The following is a 21,174-nucleotide window of genomic DNA, read 5'->3' as shown; positions in this document are numbered from 1 at the left end:
TACTTATGTAGAAATGCAGCCGAGCATAGTGCCATTACCTAAATCCTAAACTAATAGTGACCAGATGTCTCGAATTTGGCAGGACAGTTCCGCATTTCAATATGCCGTATCAATTTTTAAGACATCACATCAAAGAACCTGTCCTAATGCCCCACTTTTTACATTTCGCAATCTGGTCACTTAAGTACTAACTCAAGTCTGCAAATGCCAATATAATGTTTGCTTCTGCCATGTTGTTAGGTTGCCAGATACTCCGGTAAAAGCTTATTAAACTTTTCACCAGTTCATGGGTTGTGGCCGAGACTGATGCATACTAGAGTGTACCCATTGTTCCCATCTCTAATCCAGTAATCATAAAAAACTAGAAAAGTTCTTTGTGGATTCAATCCCATATCTGTTATAAGAATCTTAAAGATACATTCAGTATGAGAAAAATAAACATGTCGTCAGCAGTGATGTCTAATATGGGAATGCTGTCGTGCAATCTTAATAGAATTGTTTTGGTTGTCTGATTTTGATAAAAACATTATTAATTTTGACTTAAAATTAATCAAAACATTAAAACAATTCCATTCGGATTGCATGCCACGAACATCCTCCTGCAATGGCACCCTTATATAAGCCACGACATGCCTATTGCACATAGAAATGCTGGAACAACGAAAATTTCTTGCCACACATCCCATAATGGATATCTAATGATCAAAATGCCACTCTCTGGAACAAAGGTTTATAGCCGGATCAATTTTCAAAAATTTTTGTATGGTTTGACACATGTTGGGCATCAATCTCTGTCCCTTTGTAGAGTTAGCCTCGTGATAGGAATGAATTTTTCTTGTTCATCATAGGTTAGACACTTTCAATGGAAACAAGTCAGAAAAAAATAATAATGTATTAAAATCGTCAATAAAAAAGGCCACGTTTCTTTATACAGCGAGAGAGTAGCGAAATGATGTCACAAGCAGTGTTGGCCAATTAGAAACCAGTTTCAGTATGTTCGCTGTAAAGCACTGCATAAAGAAACGCGACCAAACTGTGGCACCGGGAATTGGTGATCTTCACAAAACTTTTGTTATGAATAGTGTATATTCTGAATGAACATCAAAGCCTGCGGGGCAAGTGAAGAACAAAACAGAGGATTGGGGCCACCTGGTGGACTGGGGGACAAAAAAATAGAAATGGCAGCATAGGGAATTGATAAATCATCGCAAAAATTTTTGAACAAGTAGGCAAATTTCCACAAATATACCATAATTTTATTTAAACTGTAAGTTTGATACTGTTGTCATTACTTCCATAAATATTTAAACTTTCAGTACTAATTTATCATTGCCATGAATGGTAAAATTAAATATATTCTTTCATGTTACCAACACTTAAACAGCATAGATAAGGACTCCTCCATGCTGTAAGTGTTAAGGCACACCAAAAGATGTTAAATCTTTTGGCATGCTTAAAATTTCAGTTGTATGATGTCACACAATTTGAATTACCCAAGTATGTAATTTTTATGTATCCTAGCCATGTATGCATACTTCAGCTTACGGGCATAGTGCTTCGAACTATCGAGACTGCCGCATATAGGCTAAATTGGACTCCACGTACGTGCATGAGTGAAAGTAGCATAGTTAAAGAAACACTTGACAAAACCAGAGCACGAAAGGATAAGCTCGGGATGGACAGAGTTTGCAATATTCCATTCCCCCAAGAATAGTAAGAGAGCAGCTTGGAAAAACCAAGGCTTACCCTGAGCTGTCAAGCCAACAACAATAATACAATTTGAATTTTACATTTCGTATAAAAAATATGCATATTCCGTCATACAACATAGCCCGATTGGTACAAACTCACAAGATAAAGCTTTCGGTCTGCTTCAAAAATTCAGCAGCATAATGAAGATTTTTACTCATTAGCATTTACAGTTTTTTTTCACAAAACTCGTCTCTATCCTCAAAATTAAGCTTTTTGACATTTTATATCGACGATAATCGATAATGAAATCTCAAAATTGTGTGGGGTACCACCTGTTATAACTTTTTCCCCGGAAAAGTTATGCAATGTGTCGCCAGTTTTATAAAAAGAAGTCTTTCTGGAAAAAATTGGATGACAATTAGCTTTTTGTTTATATCTTGATCTGTGTTTAAAATAATTACATTTACATTTTACAATGTGTAAAAAATCGCAAAAGAAAAAACAATGACAAACGTTTAATATAATAAATAAAACAAATTATAGAAAATATCAAAATATAAATTACAAATTCATCAGAACAAAAAAAAAAAAAAGATACACCATAACTCTGTATAAGCAACTTCACTAGAAATCTGTATTGTCTTAGATTCATTTATATGCAGAAAAACAGATTTTGTTCAAAAGAATTTATTATTTCTATTAAAAACTATAAGAAATTAATTCATTTTAATCGGCTTCTTGTGGTGTTATAATCAGTTTGAACACTTCGTTCTTTCTTCTTACTGTGACTTTTATTGGGGTGTTATTTTCCAGAGCCGCATAAATATCGTTGGCAGATTTTACCGGTTTACCGTTAATATCCGTGATAATGTCTCCCGGCTGAATACCGCCCCTAGAAAACGACTTTAAATGTTAATTATATTTATCAAATTAATTGTTATTAAAATATTTACTTACCAGTGAGCCGGAGATCCGAGTATGACTTTCCAAACGAGCACTCCGCTTTGGACTAGAGGAAAATCTGGGTTGCGCTGTTGCAATTCCAAGACTAGATTCGGATTTAATGTAAGCATGGTAATTCCGAGATACTGTTTTTTCGAGATATTATTCGGAACCACTTTTCCTAACCAATTCTTTGCTGAAAAATTATTCAATTATTATAATTAGCTGCTTCAGAACTGACTTAAATATAGATCTAAATTTTTTACTTTTGCTTTCAGTCTGCTTCAAAAATTCGGCAGCATAATCAGCGGGTATTGCAAACGAAATACCTGTAGTTACTTTCATAGTGCTAATTCCGACAACTTCGCCGTCCTTTAAATGAAAATATGTAATAGTTAATATATGAATGAGTAAAAATTCATTAAATTCTTTATATATTACAGGATGCATAGTAAAGTCCTTATATATCCATGTAATAGTTGAACACAGATAGCCACAGTTAGGGGTGATGTATAATTATATATACATATAGCTTGTTCAAATTTTCAATCGTTAATAAAATACTTTTTATTCATCCACTCAAGTTCAAATACATTTTTTTAAACTTGTAGTGGATGACACTTGATGTTAATACAGTTTTTTCATCAAATATTAATTCATTAATTAATTAAATTTAAACTGTGGCGCCCGTCAGCAATATGCCGATTCGGACCGATAGATGACACGAGGAGAAAAAAAGCAAACTTTGTAATTATTTAATAAAAAGTAACTAAAATAAAATTTTTCTTTGTTGACCTAAGTAGGAATTGACTTTAAAAATTTTTTTTTATATAATACTTGTTCATATGAAAGACACCCTGCACATATGAATAGTGTGAATGGAAGTATGGAATACTGATTTATAGGAATTCGATTCCAGTCACTAAGTTGGTAATGCTATTCACAAAGTATGGGAAGTGTGTATTAGATTTACATATAGAAAATTATTCCAACAAACAAGATACAGTAGAGCATTGTTTATCCGAAAGCTGGTTAACCGAAAGCTTTCCAGTCGGACTGTGTCGTGCCGAATCGAACGTTTTTGATACTAGATTAACTTCTAAAGTATAATTTTTTTTGTTTTTATATTTTTCAATATATTTATTTTGTTTGTACAAAATAAAGAAATAATTTTTAACGATACAATAGCCTCGATTATTATTATAAAAATTTTCGTTAGGCTTAAAATCGACAAAAATTCAGCACGAAGCGACACACAACGGAGAAAAATTTCAACATCGGATAGGTTAATATATTTTTTTGTACATAATCGGTTATCCGAACAACCCCAGTCCCCAATTGATTTGGATAAACGATGCTCTACTGCAGTGTTTCTCAAACTTTTTGGTCCGCAACCCCCTTTTGCACTTAAAAATTTCAAAGGACACCCGAAGAATGAGTATGTGTAGAAAAGCATCCCGGAGGGAGGGGGTTAATTTAAATTCAGGAGGAGTTAATTTCTTTTATTTACTTAATCTATTCCATGTTGAAATTTCTCTCCGTTGCGTGTCGCTTTGCGTTGAATTTTTGTCAATGTTAAGACTAACGAATTTTTTTTTCAAATTATTTCTTTATTTTTCACAAACAAAATAAATATATTGAAAAATATAAAAACAAAAAAACATTATATTTCGGAAGTTAATCTAGTCTCAAAACGTTCCAATTCAGCACAACACAGTCCTCAGAAAAACAAGCAAAACTTACCACTCACGATGGGAAAAAAGTCTCGTTCAAATACTGGTGCGTCCTTAAGTACCCTCTCATGGTCGCGCAGTGTTGCCAGCTAAAAACGCATATCAACTAAAATAATATCGGAGTATCCCAAGACATAGCCAAATATTGTAGCGCCACAGCACTAGCGGAAATTCGAATTTGCCAACTGAAACGCTTTCGGTTGATCGGTTTTCGGATAACGACACACTACTGTATTTCTAACTCGACTTGCCTACAGATGCAACGCTGCTAGCGAACACTGGGGATTCCCCAATAGCGCACAAATTTATGATTATTATATTTACGCTCGTATTTAAATATTTATATTGTTTTTATTATTTATACGCGCAATTTATTTAAGTAAAAATTATTTTATATATTTTTTATTTCTATTATTTCTAAACATGAATCCATAGTAAATTTATAAAATATTTGAAAAAAAATTGATCTGGCATCAATTTTTCAGCGACCCCCACTTTGAGAATCACTGCTCTACTGTATAAACATATATTTTCCATTCCGTTCCTATTTCTTACAATTTGCTGATTTGTGACCAGAACACCAATTTTTCATGGACTGGATATGTCGAGCCCTGTCCTTCATCACCTGGTCACTCCTACAATGAATATGAAAAGAGTCCTCTTAGTGTCCACGGGGTGTAATGCGAGAGGGAAAAAAGTAATTCTCTATGACATCAACACAGAAATAACATAATAGGAATGTTTTAACATTAGAAATTACGAAACAGAATACAGAGCTAACCATTCATCAGTCACAAATTATACCAAATGTATAAGCTTAAATCTGCTGTTTTTTAGTCAGAAAAACAAATGTTTTTTTCATAGAAAGCAAAAACAAATTTATTTGAAGTACTTTCCCTCATAGTGACACATTGTTTCTCGGGCAATGTGTGGATACCAAGCCAAAAAAAATTCCTTCTCTTTCAAGGCAAACCACTCATCAAGCCATTTTCGGACATCTTTGTAAGAATCGAAGTGCCACTCAGTGAGCGTGTGGCCCATCGACGAAAACAGGTGATAGTCAGAAGGGGCCAGGTCTGGCGAACAAGCGGGATGGGGTAGCACCTCCCAGTTAAGTGCCTCCAAGTAGTTTCGGATCAATGTTGACGTGTGAGATGGTGCGTTGTCGTGGAGGAAAATCAGCTTGTCGTGTCTTTGCTGATAATCCGGCCTTTTTACACACAGAACACAGTGCAATTTGATCAGTTGTTGGTGGTAGCGATGGTCATTGACAGTTTCAACAGCTCAGAGTAGACGACACCCTGCTGATCCCACCAAACGCACAGCATCGTCTTCCATCTGAAGCAATTTGGTCTTGGGGAAGATGTTGATGGTTTGCCTGGATCAACCCACGATTTCTTGCATTTAGGATTCTCGAAATATATTCACTTTTCATCACCTGTTACAATCCGATGCGGAAACAACTTTCTTTTTTGTCTGGTGAGCAAGATTTCGCATGTGTTTTGGCGTTGCTCCATCTGCCTATCGTTCAATTCGTGCAACACCCATTTTCTGATCTTTTGAATCTTTCCCATGGCATGTAGACGCGTGGAAATGGCTGGTTGAGCAACACCCACCAAAAATGCTCAGCAAGCATTTTTGCAATTGGGTATCATCATCGTCCAAAAGAGCCTGCAATTGATGATCCTCAACCTTTCTGAGCCGATTTTCACACTTCTTGTCGCTCAGGTCAAAATTGCCATCTTTGAACTGACAAAACCGATCTCTGCACATGGTTTCCAATAAAGCACTGTCGCCATAGGCCTCCACAAGCATTCGATGTGCTTTGGCAGCTGATTTCTTCAAATTGAAGCAGAAAAGCAGAGCTTGCCACATATGCTCTTTTTCTGGCACAAAACTAGACATAATTACCAAAGGCAAAATGTATGTTGTATGAAATTGCTGATGATGTGCACTGATTAATGTTGACAGATGTCCAAATCATCAAAAAACAAGTATGGCATCTCCATGGTAGCTTAATACGCTCACTTACGCCATCTATTAGCAAACAGCGGATTTAAGCTTATACACCTGGTATATTATTTAATGCAAATAAAATAACATGAAGTAAGATTAATGTTAAAGATTATTAAAAATATGTAAAATAGTGGTAGTGCACATAAATTAATGGTCTGTGGCTCTGGTGCCCAAACTACAGCCCTGGTACTGTACATATCTGGTCTGTGGCACATATTAATCCATCCACAAAGATATTTGACACATCACTTATAACAATAAAAACAGACCTTCTTTTCATATGTAAAGTCTATACGAAATATTTGTGGCCCACCTACCTACAACTTATATGCAAATTGGCCCACCAATTGAAAAGTTTGGGCACCACAGCTCTATGACATAAGATACTAGTTGTCCCTAAAAAATATAAACCTGTTATGCAGTTACACTAAGTAATCCTCATTAATGTATGGCAGTTTTTGAATTAACTCGTGTTTTGTGGATTTTATCTTTTTATTTGCATCATCTCGGATTTGACCAGACCCATTCAAATATTATTAAAACCTGTAAATGTAATTTCTTTGGAAAATAAATTGTTTAAATAACCAAAAATTCTAATCTAAATATAAGTAAAAATTTAATTAAAATATCCAGTTTATATTATCCAAAACATTAACTATGAACTATGAACTGATAAATTTCATCTACTAATTTTATTATTATTTTTTTTAATCAATTTTTAGCTATAAATAAATTTTAAAAATGATTTATCATCTTATCTAACATCTGATAATGCATGCATTTTAGGCAATTATTTTAAGAGAGAACCTGCACACGCTGCAGTATTTTAAAAATGGTGTCTATATGAAAATAAACATATCGGTAGAAATGAAAAAAATATATAAAAAATGGTAGAAATGCAGCTCCAAATGAGGCAGTTGGGACCTTATCAGAGCTGTCAACCATGCCCGTAGCGGTAAAAAAAATCAAAGAAACTGATGATCTACATGCAACCCTTCACGAGATATAGTTTCCCTTGAAATCGGCCTGCGACAAGCTTAATGAAGCGCACAGCATGATTTTAACTGCACCCGGGAATAGTCGGTGCAATGGTGTTTGTGTTTACAGTTTTAAAAGCTTGTAAAACACAAATGCCATTGCATTTAGCCATCTCTCGTAAAATGGAAAACAGTTGAATTTTAGCATTGTTTTGACACGCTTTCAGACTTTTTTCACTTTTAAATTTTACCTCATTTTTGAGGATTTTCAAAATCCCAGATAGGTCAATTTCGGTAGGCAGTCTCGCAAAGGTCGTACCGACCATTGGTTTCTTTGACTTTTCCTATGGGTATGGTCTATTGTTTTGATAAGGTCCCAAATGCCTCATTCAAAACTGTGTTTGAACCAAAAAAACAGAATCTCTATTTCTTTCTTCTAATTAACAAATTAAATAATTTTTAAAATTGTGTTTTGAAGTAGATAAAGTATCATATTATGGTCTGAAAAATAATAAATCATTAAACAATTTCCATTTCAGTTGCTTTAACTTAAAACTAAAATATAAATATATTTACTTACTAAATTAACCAAAGGACCACCAGAATTTCCAAAATTGATTGCAGCATCAGTCTGAATGTACTCCATTTCTTTGTGGAGACCTAACTCCCTACTCCCTCTGTTAACTGAACTGATAATACCGGCAGTAATAGTATTACTAAGGGACAATGGACTTCCCATAGCAACAACCCATTCTCCAGGTCTTACTTTAGCAGATGATCCTAACTTCAAGACTGGCAAATTTTTCTGAAAATAAAAACATTAATTATTATTATTAATCTAAAATATACAGTATTTAAATTAAAATAATATATCCGTGAATCTGGAAATCATTTTTTTATATTGACCAGATGATCGAGCAGCTGAGGTGTTGGCCTACTGCTCTACGAAACCCTGGGAACATCTGGATGAGTCAAAAACTCCAGAAATTTTTTTCATCCAGATATGTCCCTCCCTCACCACCCGGACACCCCATTGCTGAAAGTGTTTAAAAAAATCAGAATTTACATATGTTAATGTAATATGCACATTTATATACTGTATATGATTTATATGCGATAAAAATGATAGATAATCTTTTAACTCTCTTAATTTTTGTCAGTCAGCAAAGAAATGTTAAATTTGTTTAAGCTTATGCATATTGCATATAATTTTGATCAGTTCAATATGAGGATGATCCAAAAATCAGAAAATACAAGAAAAGTTACTTCTGAAAGAGTGTAGAATGCACCAGTCACAAATTTTCCCATAAACTTTTCATAGTTTTTTGGCAGGAAATATCAGAATAAGATGACGGTATGGCAACTCAGAAACCGAGGCAAGGTCTTGTCTATTTGATTTGCAAATTCTTTTTGGTTTTTTCTTGATTTTAATGTGTTTTACACAATTTTTGAACTAATGACAAACATTTGCAGGCTGTAATGGTTGCTGTGCCCATTGTTTTTCAATCTTTCTGTTCAATAAAGCTGTTTATTAGAAAGGGGTATACTATAGATTACTCCTTATGGAATTTCGTGTGTTTGGGTATATATCCGAACTCAGGGGACTGAGACGAGTTCAACGATACTCTACTTTTGGACCGGAGACGAAAAATAAAAATGTTATCATACTTTTTTCCGGTGATCGTGCGATGATAGGGAGTCGCGTCGCTCTCCGCTAAGTCGGCCTCGCTATCGCGATCGGGAGTCGCGTGCTTGCCGTTAAAATTGCCTTTAGTAGACGTTTTCCCCCTTTTTTTACTTTGTTCAAGAACTACCGTGAATCGATCACTAGTTTAGCACATGGCGGCGTGTGGTGGCGCCCATACGAGAGGTCAGTCGGGCCGCCATGTTCGCTGCCATAAGTAACATTAACCAAAATGGCGATTGCGCGATGATTGGAAGTCGCGTCGCTCTCTCTGCTCTCGTATCGCGTGTTCAACGCTCCGGGAGATGACCGTAGTCCAACGTCACAGTTTGCAGACTTTACTGCAAGATGGCAATACTAGCAACTACGGTGCCATCTGCATGAGAGCATTAAAAAAGTATGGTAACTTAAAAAGTGTGATAACTTTTTTATTTTTCGTCTCCGGTCCAAAAATAGGGTACCGTTGAACTCGTCTCAGTCCCCGAGTTCAAATATATAATCAAAGTCCTGAAATTCCATAGGGAGTAATCTATAGTACACCCTTAGAAAGTAAAAGTTTTCCTAGTTACAATTAAACCAAGCAAGCACACACATATTTAACAACATAATTACTACAATATATATTTTAAATGATTCATTCAGACTTTTAAAATTTATTAATGATTAAATTAGTTTGGATTCAAATCTAGTCATCTTACACTATAAACAGATCTTTGCCATTTCGGCCATCTAGCCAGCTACATGGATTGGTACTAACAAACCGTTCCCACATCTTTAGAAATTATTTAAGCATATGTTGCACACTAATTACACCCAGCAAAATATTTTCTGTAAAAAATTGTGGTTAAATAATAAACAAAGAAGAAAATAAAATTATTAAAGTAACTTATGAAATTTTTTGTGTACATATTTTCAGTAGGTATTGATTCCTACATGCAAATTAAGTCAACAGCATGTAATCATATTCATCCTTGTTTACCTGTAAGAGTTTGTCTGAAGATTAAAACATAGACCCTTATAAATCTTCTTTAAAATAGTACTGTGTACTATTTTAAAGAAGATTTATACGGGTCTATGTTTTAATCTTAGATTTTTAGAGCAGACTGCTGCTCTAAAAATTCAGATTTCTGTTAACGAGATGCCAGTTGAAACTTTAATCCGACAGGCGATACTGTCATCCTCATCACTCTGCTACAACTATCATATTTAACTATGTAGTCCACACAACTGTGTTGGCTTCGAGTAGCCAACTTCACTATTTGTGGAGTACTTGATGTTATATAGTTTTAGAGACTTGCCCCACCCAGGCTCTGAGGTGCAAGCGATAGCGAGAACTGAAGCACACAACTACATGCAAAGCATGTAGAATAGGCAGTGTACTGATACATGTTAAAACCTGACCTTTGGAGGTGAATATCTCGTGAAGGGTCAACAATTCTGGGGTGGTGCAAAACCCCTTGTTTTCAGAGCTTGAATCCTGTATCGGCTGGCTTCCCATTAACAGAAAAGTACCAAAAATTCTACAGACACAGGGCTCGATTAAATGAACTGCTGTACAATCCAGTATTGTTAACAGGAGTTCCACTAATGTAAAACATATAGGAGAAAACAGGAAACACATGAGCAAACTGCTTCCTTATCTCATTTTCTTGTTAAGTGGACTTAACTGTATTTATATTTCTAATATGAATATACAATGGAACCTTGCTTAACGAACATAATTTGTTCCAGAATCTTACTCGTAATGCTCGAAACACTCGTTACGCAAAACAGTTTTTTCCATAGAAATTAATGTAAAATATGATAATGCATTCCATGACAAAAAAAAACTCAAATATCATATTTACTTGCCTATAAGACGAGGTTTTTATTCATTTTTCACTGCTTCAAATCCTAGGTTGTCCTATATGCGCAAGCGAAGGATTCTTTGCCTAATTTTTGTGAACTGTGTATAGTTCATGCTGGCATTATAGCAGAGTGCTATCGAGGTCAAGATGAATGTCTTTTTTAAAGAGATAATCCAAAAATAGCAATCATTATAAATGTAGTTATTTCATATTTGTTAAAATGGTATTTTTAATGAATATTTGTACACTCTGAATCATTAAAAATAAACTTTTTCCTGTCACATGCATTATAATCTTTTGGTTTTGCTATGTGGGTATCAGGTGCACGGAAAAGCATTCTTCAAGAGCTGATAGCAGTCATTCAAGAAATACTTCATTTTAAATTCACTTGACAGATCAGAGAATGCTGCTTTGTGGAGTAAGGCCAGAAACACACATGCGTAAAATTCAGCGTAAAATCTAGTATAAAACAGAAAGCATAAACATTTTTCTGAAATTTTGGCTGAAACAGAACTGAAAAAAGAATAGAGCATGTCTCTACTTTTTACGCCAAAATTCCTCCAATAAAGAGAAGTCTTTTCTATGACTTCAAAGTAGACATGTGGTTTTTATTCTAACAATGGCGGCAATGAGGTTAACCCTATAATTGTGACGGTGATCAAATTGTGATCGAAAAAACAAAAAATAAATTAAATAGAGGGGTTTATTGAATCCGTTCAACCACATCAGTGTCATGTATAAAGATACTGTATTTAAACAATGCTTATGGATGGCTGTAGGTGCAAAATTTCAAACAACAGGTAGGTCTAATAGAATCGATATATAGGCCTAGTATTTAGATCACACGTTCTTTATTTAAATTTGGAATACAAGTGTATTAATTTAAATTTTCTATATTATAGCAGAGAAAGTGGAGAAAAAATGGAAGGTACAAAGAGATAGATAGTCTATATGAGAGGAAGAAATTAATAAAATTAGCACTGTTGGTGGCTGTGGTGTTTCCTATTCGGCCAGAATTCTTACGTGTGTTCTGGCATAAAAGCGTAAAACAGAAACTGAACTGAAAGCTGATTTCTGATTCAGTTTTCTGCCACAAAATTTTACGCATGTGTGTTCGTGGCCTAAGAGTGAAAAAGAGGAGAATTGTAACAAAGCTTCAGAGGGCAAATCCGCATAGAAAAAAGGTGATAGCATAAAGAAAACATGGTTGTTTGCCTTAATACGACCATTTGATGATAATTTATTTGTGATTAAATGAAATAAAATTAGAATTGTATTAATAAATCTAATTTTCTTTATTTTAATCTTTAAAGTCACACCTTGTCCTATATGCAAGATCATCTTATACATGAGTAAATACAGTATTTTATGTATAACATTTATTCAAAGAAAATTATACAATATACATTGTTAAGGAGTGTAAATCATCATCTTTTCTTCTAGAATGGAATGAACTAACCTGGAATGTGAATTCATTTGCAGAAAACAAAAAAAAATCACAGATAATAGCATGATGGAGCATGCACACAATCCGGGACTTCCCCTCTCATCATCACTCATTATGCAAAACATCGCTCATTAAGCGAGTCGGTTTTTTAAAAAATTTGTTTGCTCATTATGCGAAACACTCATTATATGTGGTTTCACTGTATAAGAAAACTGAAAAAGTAATTAAAAAATAGTTACACTATGTTTCACGAATCTTGGCTGGGCTTCTGATGCACAGTAATAAGGATAAAGTCCATGTTACTACACAAAGGGTATAAGTTATATGAATTAAAGAGATCCAAAGCATATCTCTATACTATTTACATTACAAGTAAATATTCAGGGCCACAATAGGCAACGTGTAGCTCCCAGCAAGGTTCACAAAACAATCGTGTGTCACGTTATGGAAAATACAAAACATAACATACAGCATTAATCTTCACCGTGGCCAGATCGGTATTCCTGTCAAAGCTTATCACGTGTCCCTCGAAAACTCTTCCATCATATAGCTTGACGGTTACGGTTTTCATATTGGCAACAACGTGAGCATTAGTTAAAATTAATCCGTCAGACCTCACCAAGAAACCCGATCCGTTAGAAACAGCAACAGGTCTATCTCCAAAAAATGGATGCCTGAAAATAAATAAATACAAACATTACGAATCACTCTTATAAACGTGAAAATACAGTATTTATAGAGGCATACACAGTCTTGATCTCAATGTAAACAACAGCAGGGGCTGCTTTCTCCACAACATCAGCAATGAAATTATACTTTTCGGTAGAAGAATGTGTAGCAGCAGCAGCAGCATTCAAGCCATAATCAAAGACTTCTGCAGCTTGAACTGATGAAAATTTTCTAATTTTCTCACGGATATCGCCTACTTTTGCCTTATATTTAGATACATAATAATATGAACCTATGCCAATTCCAAAACTAAGGCCTGCAAAGGGAATATAGTAATTCTTCCGTAATGTTTCGCTTCTTAATAGATTGTGCCCATTATTAACGATAAAATTATGCCTTGTAAGAGTTCTGTAACATTTAACTCGTATATTTTTCTCCCTAAAGCACGTTTCTTTGACAACTCGAGTGAACAACATCCAACCTTCCCTCCACGCCATTTGTGTTATATGGAATTGCCACAAGAGGGATGAATCATGCTGCATGACATCATCTAAGATTGAAAAGTATTACGTTATTGTAATATTTATTAACATATTTTTTTAGATAATGAAGATTACTAAATAATTATTAATGAGGATTACTAAATTCTCTATTAAAATATTTTAAAATAAATTTATTAACAAACGTCGTTAGGGGACGCTATTAAAATTTCGTCGGATATTAGTTAAGAAACTCGACATGACATTTATTTTCAATTTTTATTTATTTATTTATTATTATTATTTTTTGTAAAAAATAAATTTTATAATTTTATTATTAAATATTTTTAATATTTTAAATATGGAGTATAACTTTTAAATTGATAAGCTGCGGTTTTAATTTTTGATTAATATTAAATTTACGTTCATATTTTAAAATATTATATAACGAAGCGCGCCATTTCAAAGTGCGTTTTATACACTTTCGCTTAATTTTCAGTATTCAATTACAGCTTTAAACTTGAAAACGCTAACATTGGTTTATAAATAAAGATGTATAATGCTATAAGCCTGTTTTCGATATGTCGTGCTCCGTCCCTCACTACCCGGCCTCGATTGTGGGCCTGGCCGAATCCATAATGGGCTTGCTAAAAGAGGCTCTCTTAGTGCACCCAGGGAGGGGGGAAAAAGCCTGTTTTCGAACCATAAATATATTATATGGTGATAGTTCTTTATACTAGTAATCAGATAGCATATATGATCCTAGATCGAGGCCCAGTGAACCAGTAGTACGGCGTTGGTCTTCTAAACCAAAGGTCCAGGGTTCGAATCCTGCTGTATCTTTCACTAAACGGCAGGGTGGCCGAGTGGTTAAGGTGGCAGTTTACCGTTCTAGGGGACCCCGGCTTAAATCAAATATGTCCCTTGTACCACGGCCACTCCGCCGGCCAAATCTATAATGGGCATGCTGTAATGCCCACAGGACGAAAAGTTTTTTTAAAAAATCACAAATGATTTAAAATTTTAAAAAGTGGATAAGACGCCGTTTTGTATGATGCGCTTCATATATAAGTAGCATAAATCTTTTTATTTGAATTAAATATTAACTTTTTAATTAAATTTCGTTTATATTTCTACTTTTCAGTTTTGTAAATTTTTATTTCATTATATACAGGAAATAACCGGTTTGAATTCGAACTCGCAACAACAAAACACTTACAGCTAAATCATACAGATATCAAGATTTTCAATCGATAATTCAATATTCAGCAGAATTTTGAACTACCAAATGAAGATCCTAAATAACAGAATTTGTCATAGTGTCTTCTAATTCTTTTTATGAATTAATAAAATAATCCCAGTTAATTCCATCACTAAATAATAAACCTACGTAGGACGTAGCCTTATTATTTAATTAAGTTGCTTAAAATTTTTTTGCTAATTATTGTAAAGAAATTTATAAAGCCATGTTTAATTGCAAAACTACTTTATTTATATCAAACTTGCAAAAATATATATGACTTCTATATGATAAATATTTGATTTATACGTACCGTACAACTGTAGATAATTTTTACATTAACCTCTTCCAGAAGAAAATAAATTATGAACATTTATAAACATGTCAGACACCAAAATATTGTACTACATTGCTATTTCATATCAGTATTTATAATCAAAATTATACGTTTACAGCAGTTTTGTAGTTAAAGTTGCTATTTTTGCATTCGGCTAATCTACAATAATGCCTTGTGAAAATGAATTTATTGAGGTTCAAAAAATTACAAATACAGAAAATACCATCAAACACAATATTTGAAGCTTTGGAATGACAGAAGAAAGGCATACTCCATTAGCTAACAATTGCAACATTCGAATATAGTGATAACTAAATATTATAATTAAAATTTTAGTAAAGTTTGTACTTTCTTGAAATATTAAATTTTGAATTATAGTATTTATAATTCACTGTTTAAGGTTCAAATTTAAATATTCAAGAATAGGAAAGTGCTTATGCAATTCATTCAGTTTGAGAACAAAAACAGATGCATTACACGGGGATCACCATTCGTCCTTTTTCCGGACATTTTTTTAAAGTTAAATTTTTGTGTTAGGTAGGTTTTTATGAATTTATAAAAAGGATAAAAACGAAAAGCAAGATTGAAACTGTTTTTTCCCATTATAATATAAAAAACTAATATTTTTTTTTAATATTTGCCTCTCTCCACCCTATGGACCTTCTACCAACCCATCTTAGGTTTGGCCAAGCCCAGAATGGGGGCGACCATTGGCGTAGCCAGGGTTTTGTTACGGGTGGCCTAGTAGAGGCTGTAATTTTCTGGGGAGGAGCACCAAGTTAACTGGGGGAGCCGCGCTATAATTTTCTGGGAAGGGGCACAAAGTTAACTGCGTGGGGCCGGGCTGTAATTTTTTGGGGAGGGGCACCAGATTAACTGGGAGGCCGTGCCCACCCATGCCCCTTCCTGGCTACGCCCATGGGGGCGATCCAGGTGATGAGGGACGGGGCTAGACATATCCGAAATAGAACTTCTCCATGAACGATTCCTGAAGAGTTGTTTGTTCCGATTCGATCCTGGACCCCTGGAGCAATAAGCTGATATATTGTACTATTTTTTTCAGCAAATATTTTCTTAATGTCCTCTTTTCTAATGATTTGATTACAGTAACCCTACGATTAAACCCATGTTTTTCTTTACATACTATTGCTTGATTTTCTAACATTATGGTTAATATTAATTGTATGCAATATTATACAAGCTCGTATGAAACAATTACAGCTACAACGTCAGAAACTTCTAAAGTGAATAGAAAATTCACTCCGATCTAATCGAAATGTTCGGCAGGAATTTGCGAAACAATAGCCATATATGCGATAACAACACTAAACAAACTTAGTATAAGATTATTATTAATCTCAACGAAACCGAAAACAGTCAAAACGGGAGGGTGCAGTCTCATTCTATCAAGTATTAAGTCGACGAAGTTAGAAAAATCTGTTGCAGCATTCTGCTTCAAAGAATATTTTCTCAGTGAGGGTATCAAAGATCTACTATATTTGGATAGGCAATCACCCGCAAAACATTGAACCACGAAAGCGAAGAGGCCGAACAGTGCGGGAACGAAATATATTCCCCAATCGATGATGAAATTGACTTTCGAATAAGTAGTAATGAAATTGTGGGCTAAAGAGAAAACCATGGACAAATTGACGATCAGCCAAATCATAGATGGGTAACTTAAGATGTTATCGATGACTTTCACCAACTCACAGAGATGGCAATAGAAAGAAAACGATTGCTGTGTATGCTCCTTTTGAGATGATGGTTTGATCTTTATAGATCGTATTGTTAGGCGTGAATGACTGGAAAATAAACACGACAAGAACAAAGTGATCAAAGAGTAGAAGGCAACGACGTAATAAAGAGGCATGAGAACAACTACGCCAGCTACTACCATGAGTACGAATATCAACGTGGATATCCAAACATTCACCTCGCTCACTCCGAGTGCATAACCCTTAATAACTGATCTGAATCCATAAAACTTTACCAAAATTAAACTCGCGGACAAATATGCCAACAATAATAAATTCCCGAAATTGTGAGGACTAAGCTCCATCGTCTGATGTATTTGATCCCCTGTTTATCGGGCACGATCAGATATGAATGTTTATCGAGCGAATCAAGAATTTCAGCCGCCAAATATCTCATCTTACGATGGCTGTAGATTGCAGATCCCACGTACAGGCTGCAAAGTACATTTCGGAGTAATGAAGGAGTAACGTTATGAATGAATATAACGTACACGTCATTGATCATGACGCATAGAACGGTAGCATTGATTAATTTAATGATAAAACGTTCCCAACGCGACGGTGTGGATCGGTGATCCGTACTGATTCCAAGTAAGTGTAACATTACCAAAAGCGATCCAAATACGTAACGAGCGTGCGATTGCTGCCCGCTGTTACAAAGTTGTTGAACTTGTATGGCATCTTCACAGTAGCATTCCCCTAAAACTTCTTCGCAGATTCCATTCTTATTGTTGCGCCGGTTCTTTGATTGGCTGACCATTCTCCGATTCTGTTAGAAACAAAATATATTGTTCATTTTGAATTTTATTACATATAGCTTACATCAATAGCGATTATTATTATAAAATTAAATATTTAAAATAGCGTTAGCGACTGGTACAAAACGACAACACGCGCGATGCGTCGCGTTTAGCGTGTTCAAAATATTAAAATATCTTGATTTTTCTCATAGGTTTTTTTAAAAAAATATGCTCTTGGCATCTTGGCATTTAATAATTTTTATATAAAAAGAGCAATTAAAAAGCTCACAAACTTTACGTGGCGATCAAACACCGATCGCTTTGAATCTATCGCTATCGCTAGAACTCGATCAAAATTTAATTTTTTTTTTTCAAAAACTAAATCACGTGTAGCTTTTAAACTGTCTTAAATTTTATTTTATTCTACAAATTAATAAAATGATAATAATTTTAATTGTACAAACAAATGAACTTTAGATTAATTAATACCATTTTTATACACCAGATGGATACAGCATCAGGAGATTTAAATTTTAAAAATTTAAATCATAAACCTTTAAATATATTTGGACGAATAAGTCTAAAATCTTTTAACTTTATAATAATTTTATTATCATTTTTTTAATAGTAAAATTATTTTTATTCGTTTTCTATTGGATAAAATTAATAAAATTTAACTACATCCGATAGAATTAATTATAGAGAAAAAATTATTTAAAAAAACAATGAAAATTAAACGAATAATTTTATTAAAACTCCTTAAAAAAGAAAATAACAACAATAATAAACTGTATCGATTAATCGATAGAAGCGCATTAAATAAATATATTTAAAAATTACATAATTAATTTTAGAACAAAGCGGCGATAGAATTTTAAATTAATTAAGAACAATCGAGTTTATCAAACAAGAGATAACAATTACAGAATTAATTTTTCAAATAAAAATCCCTAAAGATATAAAATAACTTGAAAATTAAATTTATATTTGTTATTAAAAATTTTCATATTTATAAATTAGATTTTAACTCACCAGTTGATTATTTATCAAAATTTAAATTTAAATTAACCTTAACAAACGGCGTAAGCGTATTTGAAAAAAAATTACGTAACTTAAAGCGATTCTTACGCTCATAGCGGACGTAAACGAAAATATTAATAAATAAAAATAAAATATGAATATTTGTTTTTGTTTCGTTATTGTTTTTTAAATATAAAAATTAATATTTTGTTTATTAATTCTACTATTATTAAAATATTATTATTTTATTTTTATAATTATAAATTTGAATTTTACAATACCGTTAATTAACAATTTTCATTGGTTGATCGTTTTTGAAAAATGTTTGTATATTAACTAATAATTTGCTAAAATTACTTTAAATAATTTATTTTGAAATATTTTTACAAAAAATATTATATTTATTTACTTAAAAAATAATAATAATAATTAACTTTTGAAATTTATGTAATAAAGCAAGCATTTCTTTATGTATTGATCTATACACTTAATAAATAAAAAAAATATTATAATTAAAGGTCTCTGTATAATTTTGTATAAATATAAATACATATATAATATATTTTTAATATATAACTTATAATCTTTCTTTTAAAATATTGATTTTACAAATTAAGAGTTAATTTTTTCGAATAACATTCCACTCATAGATGGCGCCATAAGTATATAAAAATAAAAATGTTAAAAATTAAATATGTTTTTTATTGTTGAATTATATTTTTAATAGTAATGATTGCATATTATATTTTATGCTATAAAATATTTTTATTTAATTAATAAATTACTGTAACGAAAATTATTGATTTATCTTTTTGATATAATATTCATAGATATCAATTTTTTCTTATAACCTGGGTACTGTTTTTTACATATTATATAATATATTTTATAGTATATATAATCTGTATATAACAGTTTTATGCAATTATTTACTGTTAAGAACAGTGCTCGTAGCACCCCTTCTCACTTATTTCCTGGGGCATTTGCACGTCTTCAACCCTCTTCACTATGTCACAGCTTACAAAAGAGATCCCAAAGAACTGGAAGCAGATTTTATAATATAAAATGATAATTTATCTATCTTAATCATTCGAAAATACTCGCAAATTATAGAATTGTTATTGGGCTGCAATTTGAAAAAAATTATACACCTGTAAGTTCCCACTGTCGCAGTCTGTCCGTCTGTCTTTCCTTAATCTCGAGAACAAAGTTAGATAGGTAAAATACGAGAGCGGATATGGAAACGTCAGGGGCAGAAAGCCCCGATTAACTATACACGAACTTTTGGTTTGTACCGAAAGCAACGTTATTTCAATTCAAAACTTTCCTCCGAAAGGTGTTAGATAGATGACCTGCTCGACTCTATTGTTAAGGAAAAAGTATGATGTACAGGGACAAGCCATTACTGATTTGAGGTGGAGAGAATACATTTTAAATTAAAAAAAATTAAAAATATGGTTAAAAATTGCAACCCGGCATTGTGACAATGTGATAATAAATAATTGCTCGTTTATATTGTATTTTGTCTTCTATTGATCTCTTATTTTGTCACCCAGATGTTCATCGTCCCTGCTGGAATTTAGCATTAGTTAGAAACGTAGGCCTTGTACAATATTGTAATATCGGATTTATATAATAGCCTATAAACTTGTATAAAAGTGGCCTCGCTAGTTCGCACTTATCTAGGCCCTAGCTTCTAGGGCCTCGTATAACTTTAAACCTCATTTTTGTTTAAAAGTAATGCAAAAATTCTCAAATACAAGTGTGTATTGGGCCTGCATTTATGACGTAAATTATTGTTCGTAAATTAGAATAAGAGAAAAAGAAATTATACTTAAATATTAATAGATCAAAAACAGTTAAATGCTGTTTCTAATGAAAGTTTTTAGTTGTAGCAACGTACAATAAGTTATAGCACTTTAAAAATGACCTTCATTTACTGCCTAATTAATTGGAAATGATAAACAAATAGCGATAGACGTTAGTGTAGGAGATAAAGATCGTGTTGTGAATGGTCGAAAGTATCTTCGAGCGATCACAGCGGGATTAACGCGATTGACAAATAGAAGAAAAATGATTCTGTTACCAGAAATTTATTTATTCTTGAAAATAAATTCATTAAATCCCTCATAAATAAGCAAATATAGGCCTATTATTTTAGCAACATCTTCACGAATGGCCTCTGTGTTCGGGGCCATATGGCTCTGACTCTCTAAACACAGGCCTAAAATTTCGTTTTTTATGTAAAAAAATATAATATAAATTAAAATTTCTTTTAATAAGATACCAAAAAATTCGTTTTGTTGATATAATATATATCTATCTATCTATATAGGCCTATATATATAGGGCTTTCGGAGAGGTGAGGCCTCGCACCTGTGATGAGACTTCGTTTCAGCTCTCTCGATCTCTGCCAGTTCTGTAATTTTCTAATATATTTTAAATAAGAAAATAGAGAATAAAATTTTAAAAAGTGGGAAATCGCTTGTAACTAGATCGCATCTCATTCTGCTTGTTATATAGCGGGTTACATAAGTGCAAACATTCAGTATACCTGCACAAAAAAAAAAAATACATAAATTATATTTAGATAG

General features: G+C 33.0%; 1 protein-coding gene across 2 annotated transcripts in view; it reads right to left on the bottom strand.

Moving 5' to 3' along the window:
- Positions 1 to 2,363: 2,363 nt before the first annotated feature.
- HtrA2 (HTRA2-related serine protease) overlaps positions 2,364 to 21,174 on the bottom strand; it is a 39,383-nt gene continuing 20,572 nt past the window's right edge. The window contains exons 2-7 of one of the 2 annotated variants that reach the window (XM_067285014.1): positions 17,428 to 17,589; positions 12,808 to 13,012; positions 7,941 to 8,165; positions 2,901 to 3,006; positions 2,650 to 2,830; positions 2,364 to 2,584 (exon numbers count right to left, since the gene is read on the bottom strand). In XM_067285014.1, coding sequence (XP_067141115.1) covers positions 2,419 to 2,584; positions 2,650 to 2,830; positions 2,901 to 3,006; positions 7,941 to 8,165; positions 12,808 to 13,012; positions 17,428 to 17,501 — 957 coding nt within the window. In that variant the 5' untranslated portion in view covers positions 17,502 to 17,589 and the 3' untranslated portion in view covers positions 2,364 to 2,418. Of the gene's footprint in view, positions 2,585 to 2,649; positions 2,831 to 2,900; positions 3,007 to 7,940; positions 8,166 to 12,807; positions 13,013 to 13,085; positions 13,538 to 17,427; positions 17,590 to 21,174 lie in introns of those variants that run through there. The other variant, XM_067285013.1, reaches the window with a different exon arrangement.

This window comes from Centruroides vittatus, unplaced genomic scaffold, assembly GCF_030686945.1.
Source record: "Centruroides vittatus isolate TY-2023 unplaced genomic scaffold, ASM3068694v2 scaffold_149, whole genome shotgun sequence".
Classification (NCBI taxonomy): Eukaryota; Metazoa; Arthropoda; class Arachnida; order Scorpiones; family Buthidae; genus Centruroides; species Centruroides vittatus.
Note: the sequence above shows the minus strand (reverse complement) of the source record. Positions and strands in the feature narration are given on the sequence as shown.